Source organism: Pygocentrus nattereri, chromosome 19, assembly GCF_015220715.1.
Source record: "Pygocentrus nattereri isolate fPygNat1 chromosome 19, fPygNat1.pri, whole genome shotgun sequence".
Taxonomy (NCBI): Eukaryota; Metazoa; Chordata; class Actinopteri; order Characiformes; family Serrasalmidae; genus Pygocentrus; species Pygocentrus nattereri.
In genome coordinates, this window is record NC_051229.1 from 28,104,640 (window position 1) to 28,130,553 (window position 25,914).

The 25,914-nt window shown below is 43.1% G+C and overlaps 3 protein-coding genes across 4 annotated transcripts; 2 read left to right on the plus strand and 1 right to left on the minus strand.

Moving 5' to 3' along the window:
- Nucleotides 1–1,673: 1,673 nt before the first annotated feature.
- tmem70 (transmembrane protein 70) lies at nt 1,674–6,539 on the minus strand. Its single transcript, XM_017711734.2, has 3 exons — nt 6,206–6,539; nt 4,251–4,350; nt 1,674–2,710 (listed from the first exon to the last, which is right to left on the minus strand). The coding sequence occupies exons 1-3, from the start codon at nt 6,410–6,412 to the stop codon at nt 2,265–2,267; spliced, it is 753 nt and encodes a 250-aa protein (XP_017567223.1). The 5' UTR covers nt 6,413–6,539; the 3' UTR covers nt 1,674–2,264.
- A 157-nt stretch (nt 6,540–6,696) lies between these two features.
- Nucleotides 6,697–11,925, plus strand: elocb (elongin C paralog b). Its single transcript, XM_017711735.2, has 4 exons — nt 6,697–6,826; nt 7,197–7,224; nt 9,809–9,952; nt 11,187–11,925. The coding sequence occupies exons 2-4, from the start codon at nt 7,221–7,223 to the stop codon at nt 11,375–11,377; spliced, it is 339 nt and encodes a 112-aa protein (XP_017567224.1). The 5' UTR covers nt 6,697–6,826; nt 7,197–7,220; the 3' UTR covers nt 11,378–11,925.
- A 1,224-nt stretch (nt 11,926–13,149) lies between these two features.
- ube2w (ubiquitin-conjugating enzyme E2W (putative)) lies at nt 13,150–19,677 on the plus strand. 2 transcript variants are annotated; one of them, XM_017711731.2, is made up of 6 exons: nt 13,150–13,735; nt 14,501–14,592; nt 15,717–15,819; nt 15,903–16,058; nt 16,238–16,313; nt 18,108–19,677. In XM_017711731.2, the coding sequence occupies exons 1-6, from the start codon at nt 13,721–13,723 to the stop codon at nt 18,119–18,121; spliced, it is 456 nt and encodes a 151-aa protein (XP_017567220.1). In that variant the 5' UTR covers nt 13,150–13,720; the 3' UTR covers nt 18,122–19,677. The 2 variants fall into 2 exon arrangements, with proteins under 2 accessions (XP_017567220.1, XP_017567221.1); XM_017711732.2 differs by lacking the exon at nt 13,150–13,735 and adding an exon at nt 13,746–14,301.
- Nucleotides 19,678–25,914: the final 6,237 nt, after the last annotated feature.

The window sequence follows — 25,914 nt, forward strand, 5'->3', positions numbered from 1 at the left end:
CATGTGCCTTTCTTCATTAGATCCTCTAATAACAGGTAAAAGGAAGCCAAGTGGCGTCATCGGTGTGACTGTTATTTCAAAATAAGAGATTGTTATTTTTGTTATGCGGTAACACCAGTGACACAACTCCTATCAATCATTATATCATTTATGATATTTGTTTCCTTTGTCATTTAAATCATACAGTAAAACATCATATTGTTTTATTTAAAAATGAAAATAAATTGTAACTCTAATGTTTTTCAAGTGTAATGTGTCTGTAGGACAGAACAATTGGACGGTTCCATAGAATGATCCATTTATGTTTTCATATCTGACTTACCTTCATAGTCATACCAGATGCCGCCGGACTCTAAAGAGCACAGCAGTCGCTTTTCCGCACAGCTCCACCCAACAGAGCACAGCACCACGACTACAGTAACTCCCAGAGCGGTGAAACTGTACAGCAGCACCATCGCCTGGTGTTCATCTACTCAGCACACAAGGTCGAACCCTACCTGCAGCGAGCTGTGATGGGGAGACATGAACGTGTTATCACTACAGTGGCACCAGCTCGGACTCTTATCCTCACCAGAAGGCAGAAGAAACACTACAGAGAGAAACAGAAGCTCGGTCAGATTGCAGAAGTGGGATATCCAGAACCCACGGCTTAAAATTACAGCAGATCCCTTTTTTGTCTTATGCTGGTGACGGTAAAGACACAGCGTCACTGTTCATCGTACGTGCATTCCTACCGACATACTTCCCCTTTTAATAACCCACAGCATGCCAAGGGTTTTACACGTCACACGTCTCCTCATTAGCCTTCATTCATGACCGACATGCTTGGAACATCCTCCTGCATAAGAAAGGAGAACGGTCCAAGAAACATGAATGACAGTGTTTCCATAACCGAGTTTTAAAAGATGAAAATGGCACTTTCAAGTTTTTCAAGATCAAGCTGCTTCAGATCTGAAAACATCCACAGGGGTTTCTGTCCATCCTTCCACTGTGAGAAGACCACTCAGCGCCGTGGGTCTGAAAGGACGTGTAGCGCATCAAGAAGAACCTCACTGAGGAAAGGAGACGGACACATCAAACAAAGAAGCTGGACGATGGACTGACCACCCCAGAGCCCAGACCTCAGCACCACTGAATAGGTTTGATTACTTCAACCAACTTCTAAGACTGAGGCGTGTCTGCAGATTCTTTGAGGAGCTGAAAGTGAGAACAAAGAAGCTGGACGATGGACTGACCACCCCAGAGTCCAGTTTTCCTTTTTTTGCAAAATACAATATGACAGAAACACTACACCTTGATTGTGCGAGTGTATATTTACACCGGTCAGGGGTAACACTCTGACCACCTCCTCGTTTCTACGCTCACTGTCCACTTTATCAGCTCCACTTACTGTATGGCTGCACTCTGTAAGTGGACACTCCAGCAGCACTGCTATTCCTGATCCACTCAGACCAGCGCAACACCACCACTACCATCAGTGTTACTGCAGTGCTGAGAATGATCTGACCTTCCGGCAGGTCAGCGTAGCCGGTCAGTCTAAAGGCCGTGTGAGGCTCCGTTTTATATCAGAAATGAGACTCTAATGATCCAAAGTGTCTTATTTTGGGAGAAAGAAGAAAGAAGCGAATGGATGAATGAATGAAATGAATGTTTACGTAGTAGTGGAGACCTCATCAATTCAAATGTTCACTCTTTAATTACCTTTAATGCTTAATATTTATAAAATTTAAGCCAGGGACACTTTTTAAAGGGTTCTAAGAAGACAGGCAGAGTTTCACTGAAGTTTTATAAACTTTTCCTGCCGTCACTGAACAGAGCGGCGACTTGCCAAAGAAGCAGATGACTGGTCCTCTTATGAAGTGCTGACTGGCTCACAGACAGAACCTTACAGAATTAAGTTAAGAGTCTGACTGTGACAGAACCTTCGTTTCCTTCTCGAGTCCAAAAATGCACACAACCTGAAAAACATCACATCATTTTAGGAAGTTTTCCCAGAATACAAATATGTGAATAACTCAATTTCAATGGATAGAGCCTTAGAAGTCCAAGAGGACGATATGCCTGTCCCTCTGTGGGCAAAGCTTCTGAGCCTGAACCATATTATAAACAGACAGAGGTTTATTAGCAGAAATCCTCAAATAAGTTACACTCTTACTAACATATCGACTGAGATCTTTCAGCCTGCGTTCAAAATCTCGTTCACAACCGTTCCTCTTTATATGCGCTTATGAAGTGTTACAGAGATACAACCAACCGGAACTCAGTTAACTTTTATCTGGCTTTTTTAAATCGTCCAAGTCGAACGAGAACGGCCGATCGTAACCCATCAGGTGGTTGTAGTCGTGGGGCAATTCAAAAAGCATCGGGTTTACGAGCATTGAGCGCTTTTTGGCATAGAAACTCGTGAACATCCTGCTCACGTCGGGGATTTTGACGTCACTCTGGTGAAACACAGTCTTTTTCTCCATCAGAAGCACGCTGTACGTGACGGCCGTGTACATGTCCGTGTCTTTGTTGTGATACAAGCGCACCACGTAGCCTTTGGTGATCAGGTGGAGGAGCGCCGGAGTCAGAAAGGTGAAGAAGCCGATGAAGCCGCAGAAGGCCACCTTCATTGCCAAGCTGCTCGCTCCGAGGCCCGTCTTCGTGAGGACGTAGGGCATCACGCACAAGCTGAACATGCTGGTGGAGTAGGAGAAAAACTTCACTCCTGCAATGAAAACAAAAGCATGTTGACTCACTGGAATGATGATGCAGCAGATTTAAAGCAGTGATGATCGGTATTGATACAAGTCAATAACTATAACATTTTCCAAATTTACATCTACAAGGTGGACTGACGAGGTAGGAGCGTCTAATAGAGTGGACAGTGAGTCGACACAGTGTTTAAAAACTGCAGCACTGCTGTGTCTGATCCACTCATACCAGCGCAACACACTAACACAACACCACATCAGTGTTACTGCAGTGCTGAGAATGATCCACCACCCAAACAGTACCTGCTCTGTGAGGGTCCACGGGGGTCTTGACCACTGAAGAACAGGGTAACAGAGTATCAGAGAAACAGATGGACTACAGTCTGTAACTGTAGAACTACAAAGTGGAACTATGCGGTCAGTGGAGCTGATAAAGTGGACAGTGAGCGTAGAAACAAGGAGGTGGTCAGAATGCTACGCCTGATCGGTGTATAGAAATGTTGTGGACTGAGTCGCAGCATTAGATCAGCCACTGAGCTGGACAAATCAATCTAGCAGCCCAAGTGACCGATTATAGTTTATAGCCTCTTGTTAGCTGCTCAGAAAACATTTACAAGTTTCCACTATTAATGCCACTGAAAGAAGGTGGAACCGAAAATGAACCACTTTATCAGCTCCACTTACTGTATAGCTGCACTTTATGATTCTACAGTTACAGACTGTAGTCCATCTGTTTCTCTGATGCTTTATTTGTTGATATTTTATTAAATGTGCTAATACCTGTGTAAAGGTATAGATGATCCATTGCTCAGCACTAACGCAGAGTAAATGTAATGAGTACCAGGACTTGGTGGCACCAGAAGTCAAGTTTTAACCCATCCTTTTACTTTGGCTGCATCACAATTCATTAGATCACTCAGTTTATCTAGTAATGACTAAACCCATACACATCACTTTAACTCGACCATCACGCGCTCAGAACTAATGTATCGGCTTCCTGCCATGGAAATACAACAGCAGCTTGTAGTGAATGATGTGCACAAGTTGAACTGAATAAAACAAAATACTTTGGCCAATGTCACTAATAGGCGGAGAGCGGACCGGGTCTGGACCCAGACGCTGTCCTATGTGGACCTGGACCTATAACCTATAAACTAAGCAGAATTATTTAATTTCGACAGGGTGGTCCTGTTTTAATCGGCGTAACTTCTCTAGTCATTACGGTGCTCCAGGAGACTCACAGACCAGTCGCATGTGTTACACACATCACATGTGATGTTACTCGGCCAATCAGATCTGTGCATTACGATGAGCCCTGAGACTTGAGTGAGTGGCAGGGGAGGGACGAGGCGAGAAACAGCAGTCAGAGAAGAAAGTGAGCCAGATTATTTCACAAGTCATTCTCTAAAATGAGAAAACTGACAAATATTGTTGAAGTTTTACTGATTTGGGCTTTATTTGATTTGACATTCAGTTGTTGACTGTATAAGATGTTGACATTCCTACTCGGCTACTTCAGTAAACAGTAAAATGTAAGCATAAACAGGAAAATACCGAGCACAGCTTTGCCCAGATTGCCAGTGTAGATCAGGACTCCATCCTCAGGGCTGACCGGCTGGGAGGAAAAGCATCGTCCATAGATGTATGGCTGAACCTGTCAAGTCAAGACGAGGTGGTTAGGGAGCTTAAAAGGACAAAATAAACCTTTTGTGAATTGTTAACAGACTTACTTGCATATTATATCCCCTCTGCGACATCAGTACAGCATATATTAATATATAACTGCTATAGCAGTTAACATACAATGTACTGAGCAGCACCAGTACTGCATACAGTATTGCAGATCAGCTACCACCACAGTTATAGTTTGACCTTCAGTGCACATCTTATCAAAAGCACTCACTCGGCTAAGCAATAATAGTGTCTGGACACAGCATCAGTTTGGGTGAGCAAGGTGACCACGAGCTTCCTTACTATGCTACACATCCTGTATCCATCTATAGCTCATTCAACATGCTCTAAAATGAGGGGTATTAGTAGTGAGCTTGTCCTCCTTTGTGGCAGTAACAGCTTCCACTCTTCTGGGAAGTCTTTACAATAGATCAGGGGTCGGCAACATGCGGCTCTTACTGCCCTGTCGTGGCTCCACAGCTGAATCAGATCAGTAGGTAATAATAAAAGAATCCTCCTCTACAGTAAAATAAAGCTCTGCTGATCCTTCAACACAGTTTAACAGTAAATGGTCTTAAACGCTGGAGTTAATGTAGAACTGCTGATTCACCCTTTAACCCTGAAGATCCTATAAATAAATAAATAAATAAATAAATAAACAAATAGAAAGTCTACTGCAAAAATCAAAACACTTTGGGAGCCACAACATTTCATGTCCACATAGTCAAATGAAGACGGAGTTCCACCCACTCCGGCCTCCAGATGGCAGCAAATTGCTGCTCAGGGAGCACCGGAGCATCTCAGAATATATGATCTTGAGATAATATGAATGAGGTGTCCTCTGGCAGGCCACCCTTTAAAAAAAGTCCACCATGTCTTCTTGTGGGCGCCGTATCTTTATACTAGAAGTGGGCGATATAGTAAAAACGTGATATAACGATATGTGATGATATGTCTGTATATGTCGGGAAAATGTTATAAAAAAAAAACTACGATAACCTTAATATACACCCATCAGTCATAACATCATGTCCACCTCCTTGTTTCTACGCTCACTGTCCACTTTATCAGCTCCACTTACTGTATAATCTCACTCTGTAGTTCCACAGTTACAGACTGTAGTCCATCTGTTTCTCTGATACTCTGTTACCCTGTTCTTCAGTGGTCAGGACCCCCATGGACCCTCACAGAGCAGGTACTGTTTGGGTGGTGGGTCATTCTCAGCACCGCAGTAACACTGACGTGGTGGTGGTGTGTTAGTGTGTGTTGTGCTGGTCTGAGTGGATCAGACACAGCAGTGCTGCTGGAGTTTTTAAACACCTCGGTGTCACTGCTGGACTGAGAATGGTCCACCAACCAAAAACATCCAGCCAACAGCGTCCAGTGACCACTGATGAAGGACTAGAGGATGACCAACACAAACTGTGCAGCAGTAGATGAGCTGTCGTCTCTGACTTTACATCTACAAGGTGGACTGACAAGGTAGGAGTGTCTAGTAGAGTGGACAGTGAGTGGACACAGTGTTTAAAAAATCCAGCAGCACTGCTGTGTCTGATCCACTCGCACCAGCACAACACAATAAGTCTCTTTGCAGTTGTACTAACGAATTATTTAACACAATAACCATAAATATTGCCATACTGCCCAGTCCTAATTCATACGAACAACCCTGAAATTCCTATAAGCAAAGGAAGATTCCGGTCAACTGAAAAATTGATATTTTGGGTTATTTATGTACATTAGCATCAGGAAATGGGACATCTATGCGGACAGGCCTGCACAGCTTTTGGGTTAATTAAGTTAGATTAATATAAAGGGTGCGAATGCACGTTTCTCACCTCGTTAACTCCAGGCTTTAGAAACGTCCTTCGGAGGGCATGAAGCACAAGCCCCCTGCTCAGGTGGAGGGACCAGGTGAGGGGTTTAACGTTACTCTGCTGAGCTCCGTTCCGCAGGTGAACCCCTCTGCACTGCACGGTCCTCCATATGTGCTGAGGCTTTCCCGAGATGTATCTCAGTCCCGGTAAAACCCTGATCAGATACATTTCCAAAGGCTTGCTCTTTTCCAATGAGCCAGTACGCAAACGTGGTCCCAAGCACCACCATGCGGATCCGGAGCAGCGCGCCGCCAGCGCCGCCTCATTGGAAAGCGCGCCGCCGTGAGTGTGGAGGAGAGGGCAGACAAGAAAAGGTTTAAAACCACTCGTTACAAAGCCAAGCACATTCAATCGCTTATTCAAAAAATATAAACGCGTCGTTCGTAATTTGACACGGTTATTGCCCCTACAAAACAAATTTTATATAACAATTACGACTTATAAAAGTCCAATCTGCTGGTGACTTTTATTTTGGAGAGCCCTTAGCCGTAGCGGTTTTACTCAATCGACTCCTGTTTCAGATTCGCTGGTTGTTTTTTTTAGCAGTGCAGTTTGCCTCGGCGAAAATCGGGCGGACGGAAGGTACAGATAAATAATATAAACCGGAATGATGTGGTTTGAAGTGGTTTTCTCGGTGTGGAGAAATGTTTATAAAGACTTTTCTTGTAGCGCTTGTGTCGTTAGCTAGTGAGTCAGCTAGCTTAGCTCCACGCTAGCTGTTAGCGACTAGAGGCTAACAGCAGCGAAAGCGATTTAAATAGAAAGCTTTCTGGGTTATAGTGGCCTTTTATAAACAGCGTACTAGTGTAATTAATCGGTAAAATATATGTTTAGGGCAGCCCTGTATAGCAGGTGGATGTGTATCAGTTAAATGAGGCTATTGGCCTGTTTTTCGGAGAAGCCCTGCTTTGCTGATCTCTCTGTGTTGTTGTGATTTTGTCTGAATTTCCAGAGACAGAAGAGCTGAAACAGTAAGATGGGTAAGTAATTCACTCACTTCACACCTTGGAAAGAAAACGCTGAGGGCTTGTGTCTTAATCTGGAGTGCTCGCCAACATAGCAGGGGCTCAGCTGTTACAGTCCAGGACATCCCTGATTTATGGCAGTACATTAAATAGGTTATATGGCGTTTAGTGGTAACAGAACAATTGGACATTTTAAATGTGAGTACAGTCTACAAACGAGTCTACATACAAGTCTAAAGTGGTTGGTTAGTGTAGTGGTTAACACCTCTGCCTTCTACGCTGTCGACTGGGGTTCAAACCCCCACCTGGGTAAACACCCTACACTATACCAATGAGAGTCCTTGGGCAAGACTCCCAACACCGCCTTCACCTCCCTGAGTAAAATGATCAAATTGTAAGTCGCTCTGGATAAGAGCGTCAGCCAAATGCCGTAAATGTGAATGTAGTACCAAAAACGGTTCTCTGACACTAACAGAACCATTGTCATTGTTAAAGAGCCCTTGAACCATATTCTAAGGGCGTATTTAGAGGTGGACGATATGGCAAAATACAGTATCACGATTCTTTCCAGAAGGTTTTTTTAATGATACGAGCGGCCACAACGCTCATATTTTTCTGACATCTGGTGACTTGCAACATGCGAAGAAGTGCCACTATTTAAAATGCTATTAAAAATCTATGAATCGAGTGATGTCTTTTCAGCATTTCACACACTCTGCTGCATTAAATGCAATTAATCGACCAGTAATGCTATTTTTTAATAAAAAGCAGCTGAGAAGTGTTTAACCTTGTGTTCTCCGGGGGATGTTTTGGTTTGTGTGTCTGAATTTATGTGATGAAATCTAAAGGCAAATTATTCAGTTATGCTTTTTTTTAAAAACCCCTCAAATGAGCAGAACGTGTGTTTTATGATCTCCACACATCACTATACGCTCACAATTTACTGCTGAAAGGCAAAAATCTCCGCCGCTCTTTGTGTTATCTTCTAAAAGTGATGTTTCCAGAGCAGATCACTGAAGAGACGCAGTCTGTTTATAGTTTAGAGCCCAGATTTGGGGAAAAACGGGTCGACTTTCAGTAGAAAAACAAACTGAGTTCAGCTTCTTTTATTATAAGGGTTTAAAATGACCTCAACGTCTATTAGACTGGAGAGAAGAGCTACAGCCTCACACGACGCCCAGCTTCTGAATGGAGCTTATGGAACATGAACGTTATGAAGAACATGACCGAGTGCGGTTTGGAGCCACCGGAGATCCCGAGGAGTTTTAAGTAGATAATCATTGATAATGTCCATGATTTACTCAGAAAGGTATATTGAGACATTTGACGCAGTTTATGATAAACATTGCTATGTTGTCCAGCTTTGTGTGTATTTACCATTTGTAGAAGATATTCCTTTATTAGTCCCACAGCGGGGAAATTCACAGTATTACAGCAGCAGAGTAAAAACGCTTTCCCTTCAAGCTGAAGTGAGCCAGAACTTTGTGGAAGTGTCCCGTTTATTCCTTTAAAGCAAAATGAACTCTTCTGTCCTGCGGTCATAAAAGTCTTACCATGAGTTTGTCCACAGACATTAAGGGGAATATGAGAGAGCATTAACAGAAAGTCTGAAGTGGGTTGATTTGTTTCGCATTACGTTGTAGAAATTATTCATTTAAAGTCTGTTTGAGTCTCTTCTTAGTCTATAAAGTGTATTTGCTGAACATTTGGATTTCTTCAATTTAATATTTAAGTAATGAATCATTTTGTTGAATGTTGTGTGCTTTTTATTAGTGGGGGAATCTCTTGTTTAGTTCCATTAAAAACAGTCAACTACTGCAAATACTAACAAAAGTGACTCACCAGCCACTTTATTAGGTACAGTTAAATTGCTTGTTAACACAAATAGCTAATCAGCCAATCACAGGCTGCAGCTCACTGCTTTTAGGCATGTAGAGGTGGTCAAGACGACTTGCTGAAGTGCAGACTGAGCATCAGAACGGGGAAGAAAGGGGATTTAAGGGGCTTTGAATGTGGCGTGGTTGTTGGTGCCAGACGGGCTGGTCTGAGTATTTCAGAAACTGCTGATCTGCTGGGATTTTCACGCACAACCATCTCTAGGGTTTACAGAGAACGGTCCGAAAAAGAGGAAATATCCAGTGAGCGGTCAGTTGTGTGGACGAAAATGCCTTGTTGATGTGAGAGGTCAGAGGAGAATGGGCAGACTGGTTCCAGATGATAGAAAGGCAACAGGAACTCAAATAACCAACTAAAATCTCTGAGGAACGTTTCCAACACCTTGTTGAAAGTCTGCCAAGAAGAATTAAGACAGTTCTGAAGGCAAAAGAGGGTCCGGCCTTTTACTAGCAAGGTGTACCTAATAAAGTGGCTGGTGAGTGTAGATTGATAGTTGGTGAATGGTCAGTTATTACATTACATGTAGTCTCGGTCAGTGATTACAGTTCAAGTTCACTTAAGTCAGTTGTTATTGTTTGGCCTTTTTAATAAAGACTGATTACTTAATTGTCCAAATAATTGGCAAATTGCTCGATTTCTAGTATAAATGATGGTGACGGCTATTAAAATGTTGGTGAGTTTGAAATGTGTGGATTGTTTTCAGACTGTGAAGAGAAGACGTATGGTGGCTGTGAAGGGCCGGATGCCATGTATGTGAAGCTGATCTCCTCTGATGGTCATGAGTTCATCGTGAAGAGAGAACATGCTCTGACTTCAGGAACCATCAAAGCTATGTTGAGTGGCCCAGGTGAGTAACGTCTGATAAAAGACTAACAGGCATTTGAACTTAAGCTTAGTGACAAATGTCTTTATGATTTATTAGATATTTATTACGAAAAGGGTGGAATGCTCTGTTCAGGTCGGGAGTGAATTCTTGCCTCAAGTAGAGGAATTTAAATATCTCGGGAGCCAGAAGGTGAAGCTGTCAATTTACCGGTCAGTCTACGTTCCGACTCTCACCTATGGTCACAAGCTTTGGGTAGTGACCGAAAGAACGAGATTGCGGATACAAGCAGCCGAAATGAGCTTTCTCCGCAGGTTTGCCGGGCTCTCCCTTTGAGATAGGGTGAGAAGCTTGGCGATTCGGGAGAGACTCGGAGTAGAGCTGCTGCTCCTCCACATCGAGAGAAGCCAGCTGAGGTGGTTCAGACATCTGGTAAGGATGGCCTCTGGACGCATCCCCAGGGAGATGTTCCAGACATGTCCGACGGGGAGGAGACCCCGGGGAAGACCAAGGACACGTTGGAGGGATTATATCTCTCGACTGTCTTGGGAACGCCTCGGTATCCCTCCGGAAGAGCTGGAGGAGGTGGTGGGGGAGAGGGCGGCCTGGGCCTCTTTGCTTAGGCTGCTGCCCCCGTGACCCAGACTCGGATAAGCGGTTGAGGATGGATGGATGGATGGATGGATGGATGGATGGATGGATGGATATATTTCTTACTTTTTCTCTGATTATTTTTAATTAATATTTTGAAAACAGGGATCAGTACTTTATTGATCCCGAAGGAAATTTAGCAGACACCCTGTACAGTAATAGTAATAAGGGTCTGTCTACAGACAGATACACAAATAGAGAAATACAACAACTTGTAATAAGAGCTCTAACCTGAGATACACACTAGTGAACACACACACCAGGGGGCAGTGAGCACACTTGCCCAGTGCGGTGGACAGCCCTATCCACGGCGCCCGGGGAGCAGTGGGGGGGTTAGGTGTCTTGCTCAAGGGCACCTCAGTCATGGACCGTCAGCCGAGGGGATCAAACCGGTGACCTTCCGGTCACAGGACTGATTCCCTGACCTCCAGCCCACGACTGCCCCAATTGTGTGCAGAGCTGGTAGCCAAGCTAATTAGCAGGTCCTCTCTCCTAGTTAGCACCACTGTTTAACATTTGAATCGTTAATTAGATGGTTTGGTTTTTTAGTAATGGTTTGGGAATCTTGCACAGTAATACCTGACTCGAACTTCTGTCCTCGTTACAGGTCAGTTTGCCGAAAATGAAACAAACGAAGTGAACTTCAGAGAGATTCCTTCTCACGTCCTCTCCAAAGTCTGCATGTATTTCACCTACAAAGTACGATACACCAACAGCTCCACAGAAATCCCAGAATTCCCCATTGCTCCAGAGATAGCCCTGGAACTCCTGATGGCTGCAAACTTCTTGGATTGTTAAACACCTGCATGAAACCTATTTATATTGCTGCCCTACGTCGCTCGATTCTTGTTAAGAAAAGGAACAAATAATGTGAAAATAGCATCATCATGATTTATGTTTTTTTTTTTTTTTTATCTTAGTGTTCACTACAAGAATAGACTGCCCCCCCCCCCCCCGAATCCTTTCTGTAATTAATACTGCATAATGACGAATATATAGAAACCATCTCATCTTCTCATGTACACCAACTATAATAACCTTATATGAACGTTTTCCCCACATAAAGCCTTCCTCACCAGTGTGCTGGATGTTGTGATTTTTGCTTGTTTTTTTATTCGTTAATAATCCTGCTGGCTGTTATTCCCGAGTGCTCTGCTCTAAAATGCCATGACAGTGTTGGTTTTTAAAAACTAGGGTTATGATCAAAGTTTATTCTCGAAACTGTGGAGCCGAGAGAAGTTACTGGTGTAAATAAGTAAAGTCTGGTAGGAAGAGTTCAGCCGTGTAACCGTTTTTCTTCTTAACTTTTTCATTTTTTTTCAGAAAGTATTAAACCATTAAAGCTCCAGGGTGTCATTTTTTATTATTATTATTATTATTATTTCTTTAGGTATGCTGATACCAAATGGTAGCCCTTCAGCCATAAATAAAAGGTGTGTTAAGTCATTAAGCACAACTGATTATCCCCACAATCTGTCCGTTTGATCAGCTCCACTTACTGTAGAGCTGCACTCTGTAGTTCTACAGTTACAGACTGTAGTCCATCTGTTTCTCTGATACTCTGTTACCCTGTTCCGCAGTGGTCAGGACCCCCATGGGCCCACACAGAGCAGGTACTATTTGGGTGGTGGGTCATTCTCAGCACTGCAGTGAGACTTACGTGGTTTCTTGTTAGTGTGTGTTGCGCTGGTACGACTGGATCAGCAGTGCTGCTGGAGTTTTTAAACACAGTGTCCACTCACTGTCCACTCTATTAGACACACCTACCTTGTTGGTCCACCTTGTAGATGTAAAGTCAGAGACGACAGCTCATCTGCTGCTGCACAGTTTGTGTTGGTCATCCTCTAGTCCTTCATCAGTGGTCACAGGACGCTATTGGCTGGATATTTTTGGTTGGTGGACTATTCTCAGTCCAGCAGCGACACTGAGGTGTTTAAAAACTCCAGCAGCACGGCTGTGCCTGATCCACTCAGACCAGCACAACACACACTAACACACCACCACCACGTAGTGTTATTGTGTTCCAGTCGCTGCCTCTGTACATGTTTATTACCGTCCGTTTGGACTGGTCTCCTGAAAACGTAGCTGAGAATGTGCGGCCAGAGAAATTTTAGAGATTAGAATTCCCCCTCTGCAGTGTCTTCTGGGTGTCCCAAACGCTAGAGGGCGCTCCCGAGTGAGTCCAGAATGAGTGGGTTGATATAGAGCGTTTGAGCAAAATTATAATCTATAAATGCTTCAATATTTCTAATGTAAAGGAATTTAGTTTAGTTAGGAGTTTAAAACGGCAACACATGTACGCCCATGACGTCAGTGAGCGCGAATAGCCAATGAGCTGCTCCGCTCGCCAATCAATCATCACGCTTTAGCAGTACAGCCCCGCCTCCTGCTGCCCAAAACCCGTTTGCAGTACAAAAAAGGAAACACACAGGTGAGATTTCTTCGTTTTATTAGTGAAATCCACCCTTCCACTGTCTAAAACTAAAGGAAAGTTCTGGGCGATTAGAAAAACTATTTAACTGCTCGTTATTAGCCGTTGAGCTCCATTCACATTGAGGACTCGCTCTCGGGCGCCCTCTGCTGGGGGGCTGTGGTACGGCTTGTATTTCATTTTGTAGTCCATTCTATGAACTACAAATTCCTCGGAGCACAAATCGGACCCCACTGGCTCATCCGGGCACTCTGGCCGTAAAACACATCGCTAGCTAGCCGATTCCCCACCAAGCTGTTCCTCCTAATGATTCTCGCCCCTCGGAAAAGAGAAGTCTTTCGCTTTCACACGTACAAAAGCAGACGATGTCGCCGAAGGGTGACGAGCCAGGCTGCTGGTCATCGGAGTTCATCCACAGACTAACGCTAGCTGAGCCGGAGCGCTGGTGTTCATGGGAGATGTAGTTTCTGAACAGTGACCAGCGAAATTGATGCGGACGGCGGCTTACGCGTTTGGGAATGTGGCGCAAAGGAAGTGGGAAACGGACAGTGGCGCAACGTAAATGAGAAAGAAATACGTTAAATTTTGAGTTGTAAAACAAAACAAAACAATAATATGAATAATAATAAAAAGTAAATGCCTGAAAGGAATGGGAGGAATCCGGTGTGACGTCACGTGCCTACTCGCCCGTCCAGTTCGGGGGGTTCAACATGGCGTCCATGCAGGTGAGTAGCAACCTGCCGTAAACAGTCGAGTGAATTCGGACCGGTACGCGCCGCCTTTGGTTCGGCCGCCCGGTGCAGTGTCCAGCGCTGCTGGGCGCCCTGCGCACATTTTTTCCAGGCGCTGTTATTTCGTCTCTCGGCTCTGAAACGGTCATTTTAATGAGCGGAGTGGTCGCGAGCTGTTGTGTTAGCCAAGTTGCTAACGTTAGCCGTTAGCTAACCTAGCTAACTCGGGTGTCTGCAGGTGTGAACGGCAGCGGCTGCACTCACACCCTGACGGCTGTAACGCGACTCAGACACGGGCTACATCGGCTCTGGGCGCGGAGAACGCTCCTGGCTTAGCGTCCGATTGAAACACACTCTTGTTTTGGCTCGACGGCAGAGAGCGAGTTAAAGGGGAATTCCACGGATCTTCCAGAAATTCCGCCTAGTTCGTTGCTTGAGGTGTAAACGCAGCCGCGCAGGCTGGTCTGGGCTCCTCTAAGCTTCTCCAGTGTGGATCATCTAACACCAAACCCCCTCTGAACGACGTTATTGAGCATTTGATTGAGCAGAAATTCGGAAAGGTCGGTGGAGTTCCCCTGCGAGCTGGAGGTCAGGTGATGGGGGGAGGGGGGGGGGTGAAAGCTAAACTCTGCTGTCTCAGTAGTTTGCCACCTTTTTGCCGACTTGCCTGGTGTTTTGCTTGGCAGCTGTGGAAAACCCTGTTCGTGCTGCTGCTCTTGTAGTTACGTCTTTGTTTCTTTCAATGTTTTTACTCACTAGAAACGGTTACAGAAAGAACTGATGGCTTTGCAAAGTGATCCACCCCCTGGAATGACCCTGAATGAGAGGAGCGTGCAAAACACAATCACAGAGTAAGTGTCCTTTTAGAGTCAGTACTTTACCAGAACGCTGACCAAGCCTCAGACGCCTCCCTGCTTCCTACATAGTGCACTACATAGACCGTAAAATAACAGATTATACTCACGGATATGGCTCTCGCTGCACTTGGCCTCCCCACATTTATTACTTAAGCAGTAGAACCTGAGAGGGAGGGTGTTATCACGAAATACCGTCCCAGCTGTGATCTGGTGGCCGTAGATCATCCCAGCCATGATGTTATTGGTGATAACTTCCTCCTCGAGTGCTCTACTGCTTTAATACAGCAGTTAAATAAATACAGTAAGAAATGAATAAACTGGCCGTGAACGCAGCGTTTAATATGTTTAAATGTTCAGTTCCTTCCTCCTAATTAAAGCTCCTTAACGAGCAGCTTGTAGCTACGTCAGAGTAACGAGCTCCGCCCACTCGCTGTTCAGCCGGCAGTTCGTTCTCCAGCTCCTTACACTAAATTCCCAAACTGTCGTCTCCACTGAGTAGCTTTTGTTTTTATTGGGTCAGTTTTACGGCTCAGTCTGATTTGGTCCGACTCTGAAGATCAGACACGTCTGGCGAATGGTGTTGGGTTCATTTCTGGCTGATTCCAGGTTGTTCAGCTGTTCTTCTGTCACAGCTGCCGACTGAAAAGCTGCTCAGTGGTGACGACAGTTTGGGAATTTAGTGTCGTCTCGTCGGTCAGATGTGATCTTAACAGTGTCCGTTTTCTGTTTGTGGCAACGTAAGAAGTAAAAATGTTCAAATGGCTCGAGCGTCTCCTACAGCTGTCAGAGTCGTTGCTTAGCAACGGCGTCACAGTGGAGAGATGCAGTGTTGTTTGTGATGTTGTGGTGAAATAACAGCACAGTTAGACGCCTCTCAGCTAATCAGCTCGCGCGGCCAGAGCTACTTTAACTTTTCCCTTTTGTTATTTTGGTTCACTTGCTTACTTTTAAGAAATAAAACATTTTAAAAATGTAAAACTTAAATGTTTTTCTAAATAAAAATAAAACTGAATTTTATGGATTTTTTTTTATCTGCTTGATGCTTATGACACTCACATATTTAGGGACGTGTTTTGGCCTCGGCCGCGTCGCAGCGTCACGGTTGTGTCTTTGTCTAGGTGGTTTATAGACATGGAGGGAGCCTCTGGTACTCTCTACGAGGGCGAGAAGTTCCAGCTCCTCTTCAAATTCAGCAATCGTTATCCCTTTGACTCACCTCAGGTAAGTTTTGTGTCGCGCGACCACAGTAAACCGCCTGTTAATCTCCTTCTGTGTTTCTGATCTTCTTTATTTCTCTCAAACAGGTAATGTTTACTGGAGAGAATATTCCTGTCCATCCACATGTGTACAGCAATGGTCACATCTGCTTGTCCATTTTAACAGAGGACTGGTCCCCAGCTCTCTCTGTTCAGTCTGTCTGTCTTAGCATTATCAGCATGCTGTCCAGCTGCAAAGAAAAGGTAAGCGCAGTGGTTGTTGGCAGGTGTGTGTGTTGATTAAGGCCGTGTGTGTGTGTGTATATATATAATATATATAATTTTTTACTTTACATCCATAATATTTAATAGGGTACATTTGATGATTTGAATCGTTAATTAGTCACGTGAACTTATAACATGAGTTACCTCTCTTCCTGAAGCGGCGCCCACCAGATAACTCCTTTTATGTACGGACATGTAACAAAAATCCAAAGAAGACAAAGTGGTGGTATCATGGTGAGTCTGTTTGTTTTAAGTGTAACCAACAGTGGTGGATGAAGTACACAAACCAAGTACTTGAGTTAAAGTCGAGACCCCCAAGGTAAAATATTCCTCCAGTAAAAGTAGAAGTTCCTCCCTTTAGACCTCCACTTGAGTAAAAGTACTAAAGTATTTACCTTCAAATGTACTTAAGTATAAAGTAAAAGAACTAAAAGAGTAATTCTGGCTCTGATGTCCTGTTTATAACCAGACTGGCTTCATGAACTCATTTCAGGTGAAAGTCCTCCAGCGTCTCTCTTGGTAAACCAGTCTTTTAATAGAACGTCATTAATTAGTGACGCTGACGTCTATTAAAATGATCATAAGCACAAAACACTGAAGGTAAACAGTTTCCATCAGGGAGAACCGAGTGGCTCTGAAATCACTTTTTACACACAAGCAAAGTTTCAGTTTCAGATTTATTTACAACTTAGTTCCAAGTTTAAGTTGAATAAAAACTGGCTTTAAACTCAGGATCACAGATGAGCTCCTTTACTATGTTCATCTGTAGGCCTCTTTTCTCAAAATGTAAGAGGAAAAGTAAGAGACACTATATTTCCAAAAGTATTAGGTCATATGACCTTGAGTCCTTGAGTGACATCCCATTCTTGATGTTGGACGAGAAGGCCTGGCTCGCAGTCTCTGCTCTAATTCATCCCAAAGGTGTTCTATGGGGTTGAGGTCAGGACTCTGTGCAGGCCAGTCAAGTTCTTCCACACCAAACTGGCTCATCCACGTCTTTATGGACCTGCTTTGTGCACTGGTGTGCAGTCATGTTGGAACAGGAAGGGGCCGTCCCCAAACTGTTCCCACAAAATTGGGAGCAGGAAATTGTCCAAAATCTCTTGGTGCTGAAGCTTTAAGAGCTCCTTTCACTGGAACTAAGGGGCCGAGCCCAACTCCTGAAAAACAGCCCCACACCATGATCCCCCCTCCACCAAACTTTACACTTGGTACAATACAGTCAGACAAGTACCGTCTCCCGGCAACCGCCAAACCCAGATTTTCCAGATGGAGAAGCGTGATTGGTCACTCCAGAGAACACGTCTCCACTGCTCTAGAGTCCAGTGGCGGCGCTTTACACCACTGCATTCCACGCTTTGCATTGCGCTTGGTGATGTAAGGCTTGGATGCAGCTGCTCAGCCATGGAAACCCATTCCATGAAGCTCTCTACGCTGTTCTTGAGCTGATCTGAAGGCCACGTGAAGTTTGGAGGTCTGTAGTGATTGACTCTACAGAAAGTCGGTGACCTCTGCGCACTATGACCCTCAGCATCCGCTGACCGCTCTGTCATTTTACGTGGTCAACCACTTCGTGGCTGAGCTGCTGTCGTTCCCAATCGCTTCCACTTTGTTATAATCCCACTGACAGTGGACTGTGGAATATTTAGTAGTGAGGGACTTGCTGCACAGGTGGCGTCCGATCACGGTACCACGCTGGAATTCACTGAGCTCCTGAGAGCGACCCATTCTTTCACTAATGTCTGTAGAAGCAGTCTGCAGGCCTAGGGGCTCGGCTTTATACACCTGTGGCCATGGAAGTGACTGGAACACCTGGATTCAGTGATTTGGATGGTGAGTGAAAGTAAAAAGTCGCCCAAAAACGGAAATACTTCAGAAAAGTACAGATACATAGAAAAAGTTCAGTCACAAATTACATTGACTTTGTTACTGTCCACCACTGTTAATTATACACCAGTTACATGATGCGGCTGTTTCCTTGGTTTTCTGTCTTTCTCATTCACTTTCTCTGCTCTTTCTCTTTTTCAGATGATACATGCTAGTGGTGCTTGGACTTTTAGTAAACTGTAATTATAAAAACAGACTCACTGATGGTACATCTGCACTTTTTTAATATTCAGTCTTTGGCGTTAGACTGAATGAACAGACCTCCTGGCTACTTGGGAAGCGGCGTGTTTTGGGGGCGTACACTTCAGCGGGCTGAAAACTGGGCAGAGCACTACAGGAATGTAAAACTCCATATTCTGAAGCAAGCGAGCAAGTCGTTGCAGTATATAGGGAACTTTTTTTTCCTCTAATGGTGAAATTACTTTTGAGTCACTTTTTTGTTCTCATTATCTTTCTGTCTGTCTCAGAAGCCTTTCCAGGTCGAAGCCTTTTGTGCAATAATCATTTAAGCATGCTTACGTTATCAAAGATCAACAGTCCAAATGTGTAATAATCTGGAAAAAGACAAAAAAAAAAAAACCTACTGTAAGGGATCAAGCATTATAAGCAGAGACAAACGTCTCTCTTTTGCCTCACCTCAAAATATGCACTGTGAAATTTGGGGAGTGAACACTATCCTGTTTTGTACGTCGTGATTATAAAGTAATGAGACCTTCGTTTGGAGGGAGCCCAGATTAAAGATAACTTCAGTGTGTTTGATTATAGATTGTAGAAGTTATTCCAGCAGGTAGGTTGTTATTTACTGTGGTACTGACGAAATGGAGTGACAGTAAAAAGTCAGCAGGGGTCGAGGTTCATGTGTCCTTTACGCTCCCCCGTCTCTCTTGCGTAGTTTTCTCTTGAAGCCCATTCCTACCAGTAAAATTAAAATCTTTTTTTTCCTTATTTCTGCAAAGTTTTATTTTTTGTTGTAGTTCTCATGAAATAATTACACATTTCCTCAAAATATTTGCTTAGTGTCTCAAAATATTGACTATTTAACTTAGTTATTTTCATGTAACATTAATGCAATCTTGAAATATTTACTTATTCTCTCAAAATATTGACTTAGTATGTTGAACGAATGACTTATTTTCTCAAAATTATAACTTACCATCATCTCAGGATTTTCAGTTAGGACGGAATGAATATTATTTTCAAAATAATGAGTTATTTAAAGTTTAAAGGTGATAAAAAAAATTATACTATTTCAGAATTTTTCATTTTTCTGAGGTACTATATAGAGAAAATAAGTCAGTATTTTGACGTAGTAAGTCATTTTAAGAAGAAAAGTAATTGAGATTCTGTGTCAGAATTTTGAAAGGAGGCACTGTTTTCAAAATTCCAAGAAGAAAAGTAATTATTTCAAAATACTTTGTCAAAATTTGAAGAAAGTTTTTGAAAATAATTACATATTATGTCAGAATATTGAGACAGTAAGTCTTATCAGTAAAATAAGTCATTATATTGACCTACTATGTCAAACGTTTGAGAAGAAAGTCATTATTTTGACACATTAAGTTGATGCGTTCTGGTTAATTGAGATTTTGGCAAACTGAGGCCAGATACAGAAAAGGGAAAAAAAAAACATTTCTTTTCTACTTTCCAGGAACGGGCTTCTGTAATTTTCAGAGAAAAACTCATTAACCACTTGATCGTTCATGTAATGCCATCGCTTCAGGTTCTTTATCGATTTTCTGTATCAGATTTAATGGGTGGATGCTCTTACATATTGCAGTGATGGGAAAGGCTGTTTTTTTAAATTCTTTATTCTTTTCTGGTAGTTAATCTCTTCCATTTGTTTGAGAGCTGATGAAAGAGCTCCACAGCCACTCTGGGTTAAATCTGAGTTTACTGACAGAGCCTGTTAAACGTATGTAGTGTGTGTTGCTGTTATTGGAAAGTTTCTGTTTTTTTTGCAGTACTAAAGTATGATTTCTGACTGGGGCTTTAAGGCAAGTAACTTTAATTTGAACTTGTGTGAAATGGTTTATGTTTTTATTTAACATTATTTAAACAAAATGTTCTAATTAAAAAATAATATATTTTGAAATGACTGCAGTCTCAGAGTTTTTAGTGTTGTAGTGAGAACTTCATGCTGTTCGGTCTAAACCTTAGTTCTAAATCCTGCGTCGAACAGGTTTTGTACCCCAAAATGCAAATAATGTAAATAAACAAAGTCAGTATGGTCAAAGTGTGCAGCTTGAACTACACTGTCTTTTCTAGGGGTATGTTAAGGGGTATGTTTCTATTGTTCCGCAACCTGACCAGCTGTCCGAAGTCGGCGCTGATGATCGCTTAAAGATTACGTCAGTGATTCCACTGAAGATGTGCCAGTTTGTTCCTCAGCAAAAAAGTTACTGAAGATTTGCTAAGACCCTTTATGATACCACCCCAGTGATGGCATTTTTTTATTATGAGGGGGATGTAAATCTGACCTCACTATGAATTGATTAGTTTACACTGATCAGGCATCACTGTCCACTTTATCAGCCCCACTGACCGTATAGCTGCACTTTGTAGTTCTACAGTTACAGACTGTAGTCCATCTGTTTCTCTGATAGTCTGTTACTCTGTACTTCAGTGGTCAGGACCCCCATGGACCCTCACAGAGCAGGTACTGTTTGGGTGGTGGATCATTGTCAGCACTGTAGTAACACTGACGTGGTGGTGGTGTGTGAGTGTGTGTTGTGCTGGTACGAGTGGATCAGACACAGCCATGCTTGAGTTTTTAAACACTGTGTCTACTCACTGTCCACTCTATTAGACACTCCTACCTTGTCGGTCCACCTTGTAGGTGTAAAGTCAGAGACGACAGCTCATCTGCTGCTGCACAGTTTGTGTTGGTCATCCTCTAGTCCTTCATCAGTGGCCACAGGACGATGTTGGCTGGATATTTTTGGTTGGTGGACTATTCTCAGTCCAGCAGCGACACTGAGATGTTTAAAAACTCCAGCAGCACTGCTGTGTCTGATCCACTCAGACCAGCACAACACACATTACCACACCACCACCACATCAGCACAAAAACAAGGTGGTGGTCATAACGTTATGCCTAATCAGTGTATGTGTTTTTAGCCAACAGTTCAGTGCGTCATGAAGTATAATATTTCATGTGACAGTTATGTTTTGTTGTAGTTTGCTGTAAGAAGTCAGTTTAAAGTTTTTTTGTTTAGTGCATTTTACAGCAGGCAATGTCACAAAGCAGCTTTACAGAAAAGAACATCTGTGTTTGAGCCCCCATGGGAATCATGTGAGGTGACGGGGGCGAGGAAAAAGTCCCTTAGAATAAGACGAAGAAACCTTAAGAGGTGCCCAGACTCAAAAGGGGAACCGAGCCTCTGGTCGACACTGGATGGCAAACAATAAAATAAGCAAAGAGACAGATTTTAAGACAATGTGAAAACCAGCGGGAGCAATGTCTGTGATTAAATAGTCGGGGCCTGAGGAGCAGCAGCAGCAGCATCGTCAGGAGGGCCAGTTCATCAGGTAAGGTTTACACAGCATTTCACTCCGGTTCTGAGGGGTGAGTCCATTTAGAGCTTTATAGGTCATTAAAAGGGGCAGTCGTGGGCTGGAGGTTAGGGAACTGGCCCTGTAACCGGAAGGTTGCCGGTTTGATCCCCAGCGCCGACAGTCCATGACTGACGTGTCCTTGAGCAAGACACCTAACCCCCAGCTGCTCCCCGGGCGCCATGGATAGGGCTGCCCTCCGCTCTGGGCAAGTGTGCTCACTGCCCCCTAGTGTGTGTGTGTGTGTGTGCTCACTAGTGTGTATGTGGTGTTTCACTTCACAGATGGGCTAAATGCGGAGGTGGAATTTCCCTGTTTGTTTTTTTAATAAAGTATCAAGAAAAAAAATTGAGGACTTGCAACCAGTGCAGGTTTGATAAGACTGGGCTGATATGGTCAAACTCTGGTTCTTGTGAGACTCTGGCTGCAGTGTTCTGGACTAGCTGAAGCTTTGGCTCGAACGTCCAGACAGCAGGGCATTACAGTGATCCAGCCTTGAGGTAATAAATGCAAGAACAAGCTTTTCTGCATCCTGTAGAGACCGTACAGCTTTTTGTTTATTTCTGTACCGAATACACGGTCATTTTTTTTTCAAGCTTCATGAGGAAAAAAATCAGAAATCACCTTTAACTTAAAATTAAAATTACACAGAGAAGCTTCAACAAAAATGTTTTTTCAGTATTTATTATGTGAATTACTGCCCTTTGTCCTCCGTTCAATTCACAAGTCTTGCTTTCAGTTTTTGAAAGAAATCTGCAGGGATATTTTTCCACACCTTGGAAGTTCAGTCTTAGAGGTTAGTTGCATTAACTGTAGTAGTTCCACCACACATTCAGTGACGGAGGTCCGAGTGGTCAGTCAGTTGTTCTTTTTCTTATTCGCAGATGTTCTTTTTTCATCCTTTCAGACACCTAGCACTAAGTTGTCTTCTAACGGTGGAAGGATGGACAGAAACAGCTGTGGTTCTTTTCAGGTCTGAAGCCAGAGTGAAGCTCAGTGGACGTAATGCCATTTTACTGAAGGTGACATAGTGATCGACTGTCGGATTTAACTGGATCATAATGGACAGTGGAAGTCCTGTGTGAGAGCCGATTGGACTGCATTAATTCTGTCTGCACTGTTAGACGTGGACACTACCACCAGGAGGCAGTAAAGGAGTGTTTTACTCTAAAGCCGATGTTTGTTTAAAGCTGGACTTCTGGAGAAACCGTTTGTCTGTCTAGACGATTAAACTGAAATTTATGAATGACCTTTTCCTCTTGAGAGGTTTCGTTAGGTTCTGTTCTGACGACTATGTGAAAACCCAGTCAGAGCCAAGTGTAGTGAGGCATTGTGCCGAGATTGTGTTGTAATAGTGACTAACAGCAGTGAATATGCCAAATAACACACAATCCATTTATTCAGAACTTCTGTAATCAGACCGAATAAATTCCATCCTCTGATCTTCCCTCCTCCAGAGCTCTGCATTCTTTAACCGTGTGTGAGTGTGCTGTGACTCAGTTCAGTTTCGTCTGGTGTGGAGAAAGTCTGAGTGTGTAATTTTACCAAAATAGGCTGCATTTCATGACAGCCGTGATGTTCATATCAGTTTATTCAAGTTGCTGGACAGTGTCCACTTACTGAAATAATTGTTCTCAGTCTAAGATGACTGTACAGTATCTCTGTCTGGAAAAGAACTAGATTAATTAAGATCAAGAGACCCTTTTTAGTCCCACATTTAATCCATCCGTGCAGTGAAACACCACATACACACTAGTGAGCACACACACACACACTAGGGGGCAGTGAGCACACTTGCCTGGAGCGGTGGGCAGCCCAATCCACAGTGCACTGGGAGCAGTTGGGGGTTAGGTGTCTTGCTCAAGGACACCTCAGTCATGTGCTGTCGGCTCTGGACATCGAACCCGCGACCTTCCGGTCACGAGGCTGGTTCCCTGACCTCCAGCCCACGACTGCCCAAATAATTAGCTCCTTGAGCCCTTCAGCCTTGAATAAGTTTTTTTTTTTATTAATTATATATATATATATACTAGATAATACTAGTTAATTTGCTCAATACATACATTGGATGGGATAAAATATTACCAGTACAACTAATTTACCCTTAAAACAAAAAAACGTTTTGTCCATTTTTATTGATCAAGCTCATTAAGGCTGAAAAGAAACGGAAGCGTATACCTCACTGATTAGCACTAGGCTAGTTGCAAGCCTAAATCATCACACATTTGCCTCCAACAGACAACAAACGCAGTGGTGGACAGTAACTGAGTAAATGTAATTAGTTTCTGTACTTTAGTATTTTTGGTGTATCTGTACTGAAGTTTCTCCGTTCTGGGTGACTTTTTCCTTTCACTCCACTACATTTCAGAGTCTAATATCCGACTTTTTCCTCCTACATTTTGAGAAATCTGTCGTTCCTTTTGGTTTCTGTGTGTATAAAAACGTAACGTCAAAATGAAAGAAGCGCAAAGCCAGAGCACCAATCAGGGCCCAGCGGTCACTTTGTTTAGAGCTGGTTTTGACCTGTTGGTCAGACCGACCCAGTGCAGCACACGGTTCAACGTCAGCGCAGCACCGTAAAACTTTGGGAGAGTCTGTTCAACATAAATGATGAACTAACCTAACTTTGTGTAAATAGAGCACAATATAGAAATATGTCCACATATGCAGTCGTGACTGACGCGGCTTTTTTCTGAATTTCTACAAACACCATTTCATTTTATAATAAATTAGTTTGGGCTGGTTTATGTTTATGAACAGAGGCCTACAGATCAACATAGTAAAGGAGCTCATCTGTGATCCTGAGTTTAAAGCCAGTTTTTATTCAACTTAAACTTGGAACTAAGTTGTAAATAAATCTGAAACTGAAACTTTGCTTGTGTGTAAAAAGTGATTTCAGAGCCACTCGGTTCTCCCTGATGGAAACTGTTTACCTTCAGTGTTTTGTGCTTATGATCATTTTAATAGACAGCGTCAGACTAATTAATGGCATTGTGTTAAAAGATTTGTTTACTAAAATGTATTTAAATTGAATGGGAAATCAATGTAATCAAATGCGTGACTTTGAACTTTTAGGCTTGAATATTTTTTGCAGCTTTCGATTGTCGTTGTTAATAAAACTAGAACTGCACACACGTTATCGTGCACCTTTAACCTCAAGGTATCATCAGTCCTTATTAACAAGCAATACGGCCGAAGCTGTACAGTTTCACATAGACGCTTCATTCAAAGCCTTTGTGAAGCCGTTGTCATTTCAGAGGCTTAATTGTTTGGTGTCATTTGAGCAGATAATGGTGTTACGTAATGCAGGGACTGGAAGTCCCTCTGTGTTCCCAGTCCAGTCTGTTTACATCAGTGGTCCAGTGGGAAACTAATTAACTGCACATTTTTTATGTTTGCGCTGCTCTAAGACGCCTTAGCTCAGCTCATGAAAGACTCGGTAATTACCCGATGAGCTGAGTTACGGGACCCTAGAAGGAATGTTAAATCGAAAATCTCTATAATACCAGGTTAGATTTACTCACAGTGGTGGTGATAGAAACCAGGGGTCATGAAGTCTACAAGGGCAAAATGGAACTGAAAAATGACTTCAACTCAATTTATGTTGCACCATATTGCAAACACTTATTATGGGAGACCTCAGAATCATGTTGGTGAGTGTTACCTAATTGCTACAAATCTCAAATCTCAAGAGCGCTTTAGAGCCTAGTACAAATTCCCATCTTTTACATTAACAAAACCTTGATCTAGAGATCTTTCTTAAAGGTGCCTTCACAGATGTGCAGGTTGGCCATGCCACTGGCATTAACACACCCCCCGTACCATGACAGATGCTGGAACTTGATGCTGGTAACTATCAGGATGGTCCTTTGCCTCTTTGGCCCGAAGAACATCATGTGCATGTTTTCCAAAAACAAGTTGAAAGGTGGATTCGTTAGACCACAGAACACGTTTGCACTTTGAGTCAGACTTTCTTAGACGAGCTTTAGCCCAGAGAAGGCGGCAGCGTTTCTGGATGATGTCAATATATATGGCTTCCGCCTTGTGCAGTAAAGTCCTAACTTGCCTTTGTAGATACAACGGCAGACAGTAGTCGCTGGCAAGGCCATTTTAAATATCCTCAAGCCCATGTGATTATATTCATTTCAGAATCATGTCAGTTTTTAACGCAGGGTTCAATGTCACGGACATTCATTATTAGTTTTTGTCCTTGGCCTTTACACACAGAGATTTCTATCACGTTACGTCCCATAGAGGGTGAAATACATAATCCATGCAAAAGCTTATTTTCATTTAAATACGAAATACTGCTTTCTGTTTTAATGAGCATTTTACCTACTGGTCCATACTGAGCATATTGATTAGTACTGACATTATCTGCTATATACAACAGCTG

Coding starts and splice junctions, on each gene's coding strand:
- tmem70 (XM_017711734.2), bottom strand. CDS start 6,412: ATGTATCTGATCAGGGTTTTACCGGGACTGAGATACATCTCGGGAAAG. Junction 4,351..6,205: donor TAAAGCCTGGAGTTAACGAG/GTGAGAAACGTG, acceptor TTGACTTGACAG/GTTCAGCCATACATCTATGG. Junction 2,711..4,250: donor TCTGGGCAAAGCTGTGCTCG/GTATTTTCCTGT, acceptor TTTTCATTGCAG/GAGTGAAGTTTTTCTCCTAC.
- elocb (XM_017711735.2), top strand. Junction 9,953..11,186: donor AGCTATGTTGAGTGGCCCAG/GTGAGTAACGTC, acceptor TCCTCGTTACAG/GTCAGTTTGCCGAAAATGAA.
- ube2w (XM_017711731.2), top strand. Junction 15,820..15,902: donor ATCCCTTTGACTCACCTCAG/GTAAGTTTTGTG, acceptor TCTCTCAAACAG/GTAATGTTTACTGGAGAGAA. Junction 16,059..16,237: donor TGTCCAGCTGCAAAGAAAAG/GTAAGCGCAGTG, acceptor CTCTTCCTGAAG/CGGCGCCCACCAGATAACTC.